The sequence below is a fragment of the Eimeria tenella genome, genomic scaffold (assembly GCF_000499545.2).
Source record: "Eimeria tenella Houghton genomic scaffold, Eth_scaff24, whole genome shotgun sequence".
Classification (NCBI taxonomy): domain Eukaryota; phylum Apicomplexa; class Conoidasida; order Eucoccidiorida; family Eimeriidae; genus Eimeria; species Eimeria tenella.
Window position 1 is genome coordinate 23,341 of NW_013542262.1, and position 13,055 is coordinate 36,395.

The 13,055-nt window shown below is 47.8% G+C and overlaps 2 protein-coding genes across 2 annotated transcripts; one reads left to right on the plus strand and one right to left on the minus strand.

Moving 5' to 3' along the window:
- Positions 1-8,636: 8,636 nt before the first annotated feature.
- Positions 8,637-9,778, minus strand: ETH_00003560 (uncharacterized protein; the record flags this gene model as incomplete). The annotated part of the gene is made up of 3 exons (XM_013374929.1): positions 8,637-8,892; positions 9,159-9,226; positions 9,668-9,778. The coding sequence occupies 3 exons, from the start codon at positions 9,776-9,778 to the stop codon at positions 8,637-8,639; spliced, it is 435 nt and encodes a 144-aa protein (XP_013230383.1).
- An 841-nt stretch (positions 9,779-10,619) lies between these two features.
- Positions 10,620-12,146, plus strand: ETH_00003565 (uncharacterized protein; the record flags this gene model as incomplete). The annotated part of the gene is made up of 6 exons (XM_013374930.1): positions 10,620-10,678; positions 10,750-10,829; positions 11,002-11,267; positions 11,371-11,409; positions 11,627-11,745; positions 12,074-12,146. The coding sequence occupies 6 exons, from the start codon at positions 10,620-10,622 to the stop codon at positions 12,144-12,146; spliced, it is 636 nt and encodes a 211-aa protein (XP_013230384.1).
- Between the last annotated feature and the right edge of the window lie 909 nt (positions 12,147-13,055).

Consider the following 13,055-nt stretch of genomic DNA (forward strand, 5'->3'; position numbering starts at 1 on the left):
AACGCATCCCTTATCGCACTGACCACAAGGCATTCCCTGTATCCACTCCTTCTAACTGGCGCTTCCAATGACGACATAAAAATCCATGTCCTATGAATCTCTACTGGTTGATTACTTTCATTGCTGAAGCGGAGGTTCGCCGAGACACTAAAAGGTGAACGTACGAGTGTGTGCATCTGCGGAGAGAAAAAAGCAGCGTATCTGCGTGGCTTGGCAGGGCAGGACACGACGCCCAACTTTACAGAGCCGCGTTAAAACAACTGCTGAAAGCGATGCAGGTGTGATGTTCATGAAGGGGCCCACAAAGTGTCCGTTGATGTTGGGCTGGACTTGTTTCACCTCACACGAATGTACGTAGAACCTGGCATGCCTTCTGCCAAGTTGAGGGATGACACTCTTTTGTTCCTCTCTCTTAACTATTATTGAGGAATTACTGTCGCAAAACCTGACTTCCGTTGGCCTGCATCATTTGGCTTGTGTGCTTGTAGAACTGCTTCCATGATGATACAGTTGTTGTTCCTCTCTCTGAATTTTTGTTGAGGATTTACTGTCGTAACTCCTGAAAAAAGCAGCAGCGTTATGTGTGTGGCTTGCTGCGTGGAAGACTACGTGCAGCCCATCATCGTATTTGGGCTAGCTAGCAGTTGCCTTGCATTCCAGAAACACGAGCGAAACGCCATTTGCGACATGCAGGTTAATGTTACGTTGATGTTTTTGTACGTGGACTCCAGCACAGTTCTGAGCAGTTGTAGTTGCTGTTACTTGTCAGCCACCTTTGCGCTAGGTACACGTTTTGGACAGAAAGCTAGCTACTCAGAATTTCAGTTTTGATTTAGTGTTATGGGGAGGTACGCCTCAAATCTCCAGCGTGGCAGCAATGCTATTAGGATGATTTTTCAACGCTTGGCTTCCGAAGACGTGTCTTGTGGAAACCAGTAAAAACCAGTTATCCCTGTCTGACAGCTTTGCATGACGTGGGGGTTGTTTTGTGTTACTTCTTGGCAGTTTATCAGCGCGTCTTGGAGACTTTGTCCTCCAGTTGCGTTAAACTAGCTGCACACACTGCAAACGCAGGCACGATACGCTACTCCCTGCGGCAAGCAGGACCTAATTGCAGCTTGTCGCCATTGTTGCTTCCGACGTAAAATGTACAAAAGTGCTGCGTGGCTCGTGACGTTCAACTGCTTTGTGAAATGGCAATGAATTCATTTGCACTTTAGTTGTTCGGGTTGGTTGCGTTGGCTTTCTCTGTGATGTATTACTTACAAACCCACGGATTTCCACCGTGAAGAATACTTTTTCAAATCACCATCTTTCGACTGATAGAGAGCATTAGCGTACTCGCGTGTCAGACGCACTCTCATGCGCGAAGTGTGTTATGCAGTTGACGTACTGCCATGCACCAGCTTAAGCACTTCTGCTGCATGGAATATAAATGACTGCTAGAGTGCTGTGGATCGAACTCTATCCCGCTATTCTCAGTTTGCTGGGAAGTGCGATCTAGGGAACGCATGATGGGGTGCAGCGAGATGACACAAGCAAAATGGCTCTTGCTGTCAGCTGCACTTGAGTCGTGATGACTATTTTTTGACAAGCATATATCGGATCCTTCATGACGTCACTTGACGCAACTGATGACTGCAGCGTCGCAGCGAGGTGACGTGCTTTTGTGTTCTGTGGGCATGTATTTGTTTGTGTGTCATCTATGCAGAGATGAAATAAGACCTAAAGCCAGTTCTGCTTCTGCAGCTACTTGCTTTGATGAGAATAGGTCTCGTAAAATGGCTGAAGTGCTTGTTAAGGTCAACGGCCTATGTTGTGTATGTGCATTGTTTCGTGGTAGCAGCAGCATGCATTGTTGTGGTTTGTGTGTAGCCCTTGCATATTGGGGAATCTTTGAGGATGAGCAACTCGCTCATGGGAATCTCGCTGATTTCCGTGATGAGCAAACTGCGAACGCATCCCTTATCGCACTGACCACAAGGCATTCCCTGTATCCACTCCTTCTAACTGGCGCTTCCAATGACGACATAAAAATCCATGTCCTATGAATCTCTACTGGTTGATTACTTTCATTGCTGAAGCGGAGGTTCGCCGAGACACTAAAAGGTGAACGTACGAGTGTGTGCATCTGCGGAGAGAAAAAAGCAGCGTATCTGCGTGGCTTGGCAGGGCAGGACACGACGCCCAACTTTACAGAGCCGCGTTAAAACAACTGCTGAAAGCGATGCAGGTGTGATGTTCATGAAGGGGCCCACAAAGTGTCCGTTGATGTTGGGCTGGACTTGTTTCACCTCACACGAATGTACGTAGAACCTGGCATGCCTTCTGCCAAGTTGAGGGATGACACTCTTTTGTTCCTCTCTCTGAACTATTATTGAGGAATTACTGTCGCAAAACCTGACTTCCGTTGGTAGAACTGCTTCCATGATGATACAGTTGTTGTTCCTCTCTCTGAATTTTTGTTGAGGATTTACTGTCGCAACTCCTGAAAAAGGCAGCAGCGTTATGTGTGTGGCTTGCTGCGTGGAAGACTACGTGCAGCCCATCATCGTATTTGGGCTAGCTAGCAGTTGCCTTGCATTCCAGAAACACGAGCGAAACGCCATTTGCGACATGCAGGTTAATGTTACGTTGATGCTTTTGTACGTGGACTCCAGCACAGTTCTGAGCAGTTGTAGTTGCTGTTACTTGTCAGCCACCTTTGCGCTAGGTACACGTTTTGGACAGAAAGCTAGCTACTCAGAATTTCAGTTTTGATTTAGTGTTATGGGGAGGTACGCCTCAAATCTCCAGCGTGGCAGCAATGCTATTAGGATGATTTTTCAACGCTTGGCTTCCGAAGACGTGTCTTGTGGAAACCAGTAAAAACCAGTTATCCCTGTCTGACAGCTTTGCATGACGTGGGGGTTGTTTTGTGTTACTTCTTGGCAGTTTATCAGCGCGTCTTGGAGCCTTTGTCCTCCAGTTGCGTTAAACTAGCTGCACACACTGCAAACGCAGGCACGATACGCTACTCCCTGCGGCAAGCAGGACCTAATTGCAGCTTGTCGCCATTGTTGCTTCCGACGTAAAATGTGCAAAAATGCTGCGTGGCTCGTGACGTTCAACTGCTTTGTGAAATGGCAATGAATTCATTTGCACTTTAGTTGTTCGGGTTGGTTGCGTTGGCTTTCTCTGTGATGTATTACTTACAAACCCACGGATTTCCACCGTGAAGAATACTTTTTCAAATCACCATCTTTCGACTGATAGAGAGCATTAGCGTACTCGCGTGTCAGACGCACTCTCATGCGCGAAGTGTGTTATGCAGTTGACGTACTGCCATGCACCAGCTTAAGCACTTCTGCTGCATGGAATATAAATGACTGCTAGAGTGCTGTGGATCGAACTCTATCCCGCTATTCTCAGTTTGCTGGGAAGTGCGATCTAGGGAACGCATGATGGGGTGCAGCGAGATGACACAAGCAAAATGGCTCTTGCTGTCAGCTGCACTTGAGTCGTGATGACTATTTTTTGACAAGCATATATCGGATCCTTCATGACGTCACTTGACGCAACTGATGACTGCAGCGTCGCAGCGAGGTGACGTGCTTTTGTGTTCTGTGGGCATGTATTTGTTTGTGTGTCATCTATGCAGAGATGAAATAAGACCTAAAGCCAGTTCTGCTTCTGCAGCTACTTGCTTTGATGAGAATAGGTCTCGTAAAATGGCTGAAGTGCTTGTTAAGGTCAACGGCCTATGTTGTGTATGTGCGTTGTTTCGTGGTAGCAGCAGCATGCATTGTTGTGGTTTGTGTGTAGCCCTTGCATATTGGGGAATCTTTGAGGATGAGCAACTCGCTCATGGGAATCTCGCTGATTTCCGTGATGAGCAAACTGCGAACGCATCCCTTATCGCACTGACCACAAGGCATTCCCTGTATCCACTCCTTCTAACTGGCGCTTCCAATGACGACATAAAAATCCATGTCCTATGAATCTCTACTGGTTGATTACTTTCATTGCTGAAGCGGAGGTTCGCCGAGACACTAAAAGGTGAACGTACGAGTGTGTGCATCTGCGGAGAGAAAAAAGCAGCGTATCTGCGTGGCTTGGCAGGGCAGGACACGACGCCCAACTTTACAGAGCCGCGTTAAAACAACTGCTGAAAGCGATGCAGGTGTGATGTTCATGAAGGGGCCCACAAAGTGTCCGTTGATGTTGGGCTGGACTTGTTTCACCTCACACGAATGTACGTAGAACCTGGCATGCCTTCTGCCAAGTTGAGGGATGACACTCTTTTGTTCCTCTCTCTGAACTATTATTGAGGAATTACTGTCGCAAAACCTGACTTCCGTTGGCCTGCATCATTTGGCTTGTGTGCTTGTAGAACTGCTTCCATGATGATACAGTTGTTGTTCCTCTCTCTGAATTTTTGTTGAGGATTTACTGTCGCAACTCCTGAAAAAAGCAGCAGCGTTATGTGTGTGGCTTGCTGCGTGGAAGACTACGTGCAGCCCATCATCGTATTTGGGCTAGCTAGCAGTTGCCTTGCATTCCAGAAACACGAGCGAAACGCCATTTGCGACATGCAGGTTAATGTTACGTTGATGCTTTTGTACGTGGACTCCAGCACAGTTCTGAGCAGTTGTAGTTGCTGTTACTTGTCAGCCACCTTTGCGCTAGGTACACGTTTTGGACAGAAAGCTAGCTACTCAGAATTTCAGTTTTGATTTAGTGTTATGGGGAGGTACGCCTCAAATCTCCAGCGTGGCAGCAATGCTATTAGGATGATTTTTCAACGCTTGGCTTCCGAAGACGTGTCTTGTGGAAACCAGTAAAAACCAGTTATCCCTGTCTGACAGCTTTGCATGACGTGGGGGTTGTTTTGTGTTACTTCTTGGCAGTTTATCAGCGCGTCTTGGAGCCTTTGTCCTCCAGTTGCGTTAAACTAGCTGCACACACTGCAAACGCAGGCACGATACGCTACTCCCTGCGGCAAGCAGGACCTAATTGCAGCTTGTCGCAATTGTTGCTTCCGACGTAAAATGTGCAAAAATGCTGCGTGGCTCGTGACGTTCAACTGCTTTGTGAAATGGCAATGAATTCATTTGCACTTTAGTTGTTCGGGTTGGTTGCGTTGGCTTTCTCTGTGATGTATTACTTACAAACCCACGGATTTCCACCGTGAAGAATACTTTTTCAAATCACCATCTTTCGACTGATAGAGAGCATTAGCGTACTCGCGTGTCAGACGCACTCTCATGCGCGGAGTGTGTTATGCAGTTGACGTACTGCCATGCACCAGCTTAAGCACTTCTGCTGCATGGAATATAAATGACTGCTAGAGTGCTGTGGATCGAACTCCATCCCGCTATTCTCAGTTTGCTGGGAAGTGCGATCTAGGGAACGCATGATGGGGTGCAGCGAGATGACACAAGCAAAATGGCTCTTGCTGTCAGCTGCACTTGAGTCGTGATGACTATTTTTTGACAAGCATATATCGGATCCTTCATGACGTCACTTGACGCAACTGATGACTGCAGCGTCGCAGCGAGGTGACGTGCTTTTGTGTTCTGTGGGCATGTATTTGTTTGTGTGTCATCTATGCAGAGATGAAATAAGACCTAAAGCCAGTTCTGCTTCTGCAGCTACTTGCTTTGATGAGAATAGGTCTCGTAAAATGGCTGAAGTGCTTGTTAAGGTCAACGGCCTATGTTGTGTATGTGCGTTGTTTCGTGGTAGCAGCAGCATGCATTGTTGTGGTTTGTGTGTAGCCCTTGCATATTGGGGAATCTTTGAGGATGAGCAACTCGCTCATGGGAATCTCGCTGATTTCCGTGATGAGCAAACTGCGAACGCATCCCTTATCGCACTGACCACAAGGCATTCCCTGTATCCACTCCTTCTAACTGGCGCTTCCAATGACGACATAAAAATCCATGTCCTATGAATCTCTACTGGTTGATTACTTTCATTGCTGAAGCGGAGATTCGCCGAGACACTAAAAGGTGAACGTACGAGTGTGTGCATCTGCGGAGAGAAAAAAGCAGCGTATCTGCGTGGCTTGGCAGGGCAGGACACGACGCCCAACTTTACAGAGCCGCGTTAAAACAACTGCTGAAAGCGATGCAGGTGTGATGTTCATGAAGGGGCCCACAAAGTGTCCGTTGATGTTGGGCTGGACTTGTTTCACCTCACACGAATGTACGTAGAACCTGGCATGCCTTCTGCCAAGTTGAGGGATGACACTCTTTTGTTCCTCTCTCTGAACTATTATTGAGGAATTACTGTCGCAAAACCTGACTTCCGTTGGCCTGCATCATTTGGCTTGTGTGCTTGTAGAACTGCTTCCATGATGATACAGTTGTTGTTCCTCTCTCTGAATTTTTGTTGAGGATTTACTGTCGCAACTCCTGAAAAAAGCAGCAGCGTTATGTGTGTGGCTTGCTGCGTGGAAGACTACGTGCAGCCCATCATCGTATTTGGGCTAGCTAGCAGTTGCCTTGCATTCCAGAAACACGAGCGAAACGCCATTTGCGACATGCAGGTTAATGTTACGTTGATGTTTTTGTACGTGGACTCCAGCACAGTTCTGAGCAGTTGTAGTTGCTGTTACTTGTCAGCCACCTTTGCGCTAGGTACACGTTTTGGACAGAAAGCTAGCTACTCAGAATTTCAGTTTTGATTTAGTGTTATGGGGAGGTACGCCTCAAATCTCCAGCGTGGCAGCAATGCTATTAGGATGATTTTTCAACGCTTGGCTTCCGAAGACGTGTCTTGTGGAAACCAGTAAAAACCAGTTATCCCTGTCTGACAGCTTTGCATGACGTGGGGGTTGTTTTGTGTTACTTCTTGGCAGTTTATCAGCGCGTCTTGGAGCCTTTGTCCTCCAGTTGCGTTAAACTAGCTGCACACACTGCAAACGCAGGCACGATACGCTACTCCCTGCGGCAAGCAGGACCTAATTGCAGCTTGTCGCCATTGTTGCTTCCGACGTAAAATGTGCAAAAGTGCTGCGTGGCTCGTGACGTTCAACTGCTTTGTGAAATGGCAATGAATTCATTTGCACTTTAGTTGTTCGGGTTGGTTGCGTTGGCTTTCTCTGTGATGTATTACTTACAAACCCACGGATTTCCACCGTGAAGAATACTTTTTCAAATCACCATCTTTCGACTGATAGAGAGCATTAGCGTACTCGCGTGTCAGACGCACTCTCATGCGCGGAGTGTGTTATGCAGTTGACGTACTGCCATGCACCAGCTTAAGCACTTCTGCTGCATGGAATATAAATGACTGCTAGAGTGCTGTGGATCGAACTCCATCCCGCTATTCTCAGTTTGCTGGGAAGTGCGATCTAGGGAACGCATGATGGGGTGCAGCGAGATGACACAAGCAAAATGGCTCTTGCTGTCAGCTGCACTTGAGTCGTGATGACTATTTTTTGACAAGCATATATCGGATCCTTCATGACGTCACTTGACGCAACTGATGACTGCAGCGTCGCAGCGAGGTGACGTGCTTTTGTGTTCTGTGGGCATGTATTTGTTTGTGTGTCATCTATGCAGAGATGAAATAAGACCTAAAGCCAGTTCTGCTTCTGCAGCTACTTGCTTTGATGAGAATAGGTCTCGTAAAATGGCTGAAGTGCTTGTTAAGGTCAACGGCCTATGTTGTGTATGTGCATTGTTTCGTGGTAGCAGCAGCATGCATTGTTGTGGTTTGTGTGTGGCCCTTGCATATTGGGGAATCTTTGAGGATGAGCAACTCGCTCATGGGAATCTCGCTGATTTCCGTGATGAGCAAACTGCGAACGCATCCCTTATCGCACTGACCACAAGGCATTCCCACAAGGTTCTGGCCTTATGGGCGAGGCGTCAGCACCCGAAATTTGCTGTTTCCGGTTTAAAACGCCAATCACTTGTGTTCCGAGATTTCTGCGTAGTCTTCGAGTTTGTTGATGTTGCAGCATGCGCCTTCAAATTTCGATTAGCCCAGCATCTCCAGCGGCCATCCTCCGCAATAAGAGCTCTATACTAGGCGTTAGAAGGCATTTCGCTTCTCCGACGGCCACCCAAGAACTAACGAGCTCCAGAAGCCCACCTGAGAAAGACTCGTTTGTCAGTCGGTGAAATGGCCAATGCAGCGCAACGGCCTCTCCGGATAAGTAGTAAACCAAAGATCAAAGGCTGTGTAGTTAAGCAACGTGGTTCACTATGGCAATACTAGCACATGTGATATGGGCTGTTTCTAGCCCAGTGTGATATTTCTGGTGAGTGTTAGTCTGAGCATTGATGCTTCACTTGCTGATGGGTCACTCAAACTTGGCGTGCCATACTATAATTTGACAACAATATCTCTCAAAAGTCACTGAACTGCACTGCTCTCGCTTCCTCTTCTCTCTAGCATAATTGAGCGTTCAAGCTTTCGTGCCTTGTGCCCTAGAGGTGCATTTGAAACTGGAGAAAAAACAGGCAGAATCACACAAAAAAAACCACAGTCGGAAAAATTACTGTGCTTGCAGCTGCCAGATTCTGCATGCGCAACCTCGGCCCGCCGCTGCCACCGCATGCAGGTCAATTGTGAGCTTATACGGAACGGTGAACAGAGAAATTCACTGCATTCGCAGTGTTGGACCAAGCTCCGCGAGCGCGTTATCCCTTTGGTTGCAGCTGCTTCTTAGGCAAGAACGGCCGAGCTGGCTTAGGCGGTGCGCGTACAACTTTGGGTACGAAGCGTTTAGGTTCAGCTGCAGCAAAAGTGGTCCTCTTCGGTATCGCTGCTTGTGCTTTTGACTTGGGCTGCGTTTCCTCAGCCTTGGGGCTTCGAGGACCCTCTGGGCTTTCCTCCTCCACCAGACTCTGTGCAAATATCTTCTCACACTCCAAATCCAGTTTTCTGCACTCTGAGCTGCACAGAAAACCCACCAGAAAAAAGTGACAGTCCAAACGTAACGTACACATAGACACCGATCCCCAAAAATAACCACAATGTGTGGCAAAATGAAAGGTTTTCCTGTTCACACCGCTGAGTTCTTCTAAGCAGATTCAGTATAAGCCAAGCACTGGAGATGCGCTTTGGAAGTAGGGACAAGGAGGAGCCGAAGATATGGAAGAACGTAGCCACCCCCATAGCTTTTTACTTTGCCGTTGCATTTGTTTTTGTCAAGCACTTACAGCAGCTTCTGCAATGTCGAGTCTACCTCTGCACATAGCGTTTCCGTGTTGGCCGCGTGTACAGTAGCCTGAAAGTAAGGTGAAGCAGGATTAGAGTTGCACATCCACTCTGTGATTAATCAGCAGTAAAATGCATTCAAAGATAGTTAGATTGAGCACATTCAAAGCTACTTCAAAGAAAGGCCGGAGTCTGTTCGTCCTCTTAAATACAGTGCTGCGTTATAAAAAATGTTCAAGCAACAAAAAAATGTGCCGGTTTCGTTAAAGAACAACGTAAACAACAAGAACAGCAAAACGTCCTCCATCAAAAGAATGACGACTAGAACCTGCAAGCGCAGCTTCCTGTGGTGAAACGTCTGACCTGTACTCAAGCTACTCAGACACCATAAAGTGCAGCCGTCCAAATTCTCAGACATGAATTTTAAAAGCATATATATTCACAAGTATATGCGCACGTATTTAAGCACCGCAGCAGCTAATAAACGCGAGTTGGGAATAATTATACGTACGAGGGCTGTGAGATCAGCAGCTAGAACGTGAGGATCTGTCTCATTTTCATCTATCCAAGCAAGCGAGTTTTCAGAAGCATCTGGCGTTTGCTGGGTTGCCTCTTCCTCCATTTCGATGGTTTGCCATTAATTCACACACGTAGTGCTGGGCTGTAGGCGGCTCACATCTTACTGCAATAATACCCCTTATCGCCCTAATGATATTTTCAGTTCAATGGTGCAATGACTGAGTTGGGCGTGAAGAAGGCCACCGAGACTACAAGAAGTCGTCGCCAGCAAGCTTGGCAGGTCTGTATGCTGATTGCTGCTGTCCCGGAGGTGGCATTGTACTAACCATTGGATGATTAGGAAACTCGGAGAGACATATATTTGCAGATAGCTCGGGGGAAAAAAAAGAGGAACAGGCTCCACGACGAAATGCACTGTGTGTTACAGCTTCTCACCGTGGGTCAGACCTCTTACAACCGATGGTGAAATCAGCAAATGTACATAACGTTGAGTTGCAGAAACCCACAAGAAGCAACTCATAAGTACATATGTGCTGTCTGAAAAACAAGAATTACTATTTAGTTTCGTGAAATCGACCGCTGTTTCCAGGGGCTTGTCCAGCCAGGGTCATGGAGCCGCACTGACTGCGTCCCAACATTCTGCTCCACCAGCTGCTTTCACCCAGTGCAAATGCATACAACACATTTCCTATTCATTTAATTGATGGTTAAATCCCCTTTTCCATTACTTGAGAGGCAGTCAGCGCCTTAAAGCGCGCTAGCGCCATCTCGATGGCATCGATTGACTCGGAGGGCTCCCAAGTTTGGAGATGAACAATGAGTTAAGTCATTCTTTTTGTTTTCCTCTGCAAAACAAGGTCATTCTTTAGTCTAAATCTTATACATTTGCTTGCGCCTGGGCGTCGAAGCGGATTAGACCGTGCCCGCTCCTCTCCTATTTTCGAATGATCGCAGCCGTGCTGCTATCGAGACAAGTCAACCATCGCTTGGCTCTGCTCCCGCCGTGAGCTCTGGCAGAGAGAGTGTTTGCGCTCCATCGTAGCTCTAAATGGTCATTAGGGTTTTCGTTCACAGTGCTCAGGCCATCAAGAAGATGGCTCTGCTCCATCGAGTTTGGATATCGTCCTGCCTCATCGTGCTTCTTCTTTCATATGGTGAGTCGTATTCGGACCTAGCCGCACTCCAGTTCCACGTCGGGGTTGACAGAAAAAGCTACTGCGTCGTCATTGGCAGTGTTGAGTAGCACGCATATCTTGCTTTTGTTTTTGAGGTACGTGTTTGTGTGCTGCGCTTTTGCCTTTGAACTTCATCTGGCTTTGTAAGCAGCTGCAGCTCATCAGAGCAAAACCATCCTGGCAGCTGACATTCTCATTAATGGAGACGTCCAAACTTCTGTCCCGTCGGACCACAACCCACTACTTGCCCAGGTGCACATGACAGGGGGTGAATCCAGCAGCAATAACTTTCCTGCTGCTTCTGCGGATGTGGAGCGCTCCCTTAATCAACAGGCAGGGGTTGTATCAGCTGGGGAGTCGCTGGAAGAGCAAAACCAGCAAGAAGCAGAAGACACAGCGGGCTTCTCTGCGCTGCAGGTAGGGCCTGTACAGAGTTCACTTGATATCTCATTTGTTTGTTTGGGACTTGCTATTCATTTTTTGGTTCCTCTATGAGCGATATTGCTGTGCCGCTTTGCAGGCATCTGAGGAGGCCGAAGAGTGCTCATGTGTCTTCGCAGTGAGGCAGAGGGCACGATCTGGGGTTCAGGCTATAGTGTTTACAGGTTAACAATAGGTGCAATGAGGAAGGCGCACGCATGCAGGCACTAACTGACGTATCGCTCCAAATCATCTAGCGAATAGATGCCTGGCAGCTAAGTTGCGGCAGCAGCGGGTGGATTGATCGCTATTGTCCTGAACTCGCTTCTTTATGTGCGACTGTGTTCCATTCACAGGGCGTGTGTCTGTACAAGGGAGCTTGCCTCTGGATTGCTGCCGTCTTGTCTCTCGGTACCCTCGTGTTTTTGTTTTTGGTGGCGTGGGCCCTGCAATGGGTGGTGTCGATTCCTGCAGAGTAAGATAGGATGATCCTACTTTGCCGCCTAGGGTGTACAAATGTCGCAGCGTAGAGGGGACATGCAGTACTGTACTGAGTGCATTCTTGTGGAACTGTGCCTGCCGGAAGGAGATATGTAGCTGTTGCAGTCCAGCTATGAACTTCTACAACTCATTGCCAGTCTGTTTGGTGTGGCCTCTCATTTGCGTGTTTGCCTGGCCGACTTCTCCGTTCGATGGTGCTTTTTTGCTACTGCAGCTGAGCCTTTCATTCATTTGTGCCTATGAATGACTGCTGCAGCGTTTTTGTCTATATTTTCCACACTCTTTTGTCGTGGTGTGCACAGATGGATCCTCGCCAAGAAGCGTTTGGAAAAAGTCAAAGGGAACGCAGCTACCGATTCTACGCCTCTTCTGTGAGCGCGCAGTGGCAACGGATGAACACAATTTTCAGTGCGACTTTTTGTTTGTGAGTTCCACAACAAGGCTGGAACCGTTTGTTTTGCGGCGCGTCAATGCCCGCCCGCCGTCTCACAATGGTCGACCACAGGACCACCGGTGCAATTCCCAAACACTGCCACAAAAGCATGTGAATAAACTCACTGATTTGCGCATACAGTATTTATTGCGTAGAGTATGTACAATCATGTACTATTTACGTATTACTGTAGGACACAACAGTGTATATCACCCATGACACTGCATGCACGTAAGCGCATGTCAACAAATATTTATTCGTGGTCACGCACAATAGCGCCAAATCGAGCAACCTCAAGTAGGCGTGCCGCTGTACGACTGCATGTATTGGGTACCAGTTGGGTTTAGGGTTTAGGGGCTATTTGTTTGGCTGCATGACCGCTTGCTGCATTGTGCTGCGTAACAAGAGTATCTAGTGACAGGCAGTACCTGGCTTCCGTCCTTGGAACCATGCTGTTGCGCTACCTGAACAAGGTACTCACGTAGTTTGTGAAAGTCCATTGAAATAGGACCATCGAGGCTCTAGTCGCTTGCAGTTGCGCCAGTACCACGCCAGCTTCCACACGAAAGGTCACACCAAAGCAGATGGAAGGAACAAAGCTTGACGAAAATCTCTCACCAAGTCGCTTGTGCGGCACTGGCCTCCCACTAGTGTTGAGCTGTACCAGAAGTTGTCACCACTGTGCGCGACAAGGTTATTAGACAGACTAAAGCCAACATCCGCAACACGGTGAGGAGCGAAGATCGCGACCCCATCCGTAGCTCTGCAGCAGCATATGGACTCGAAGCCGTTGCTTATGCTAAAAGTGACATCCACCATAATCTACCACCCTGAAGCCTCCTATGCTATGG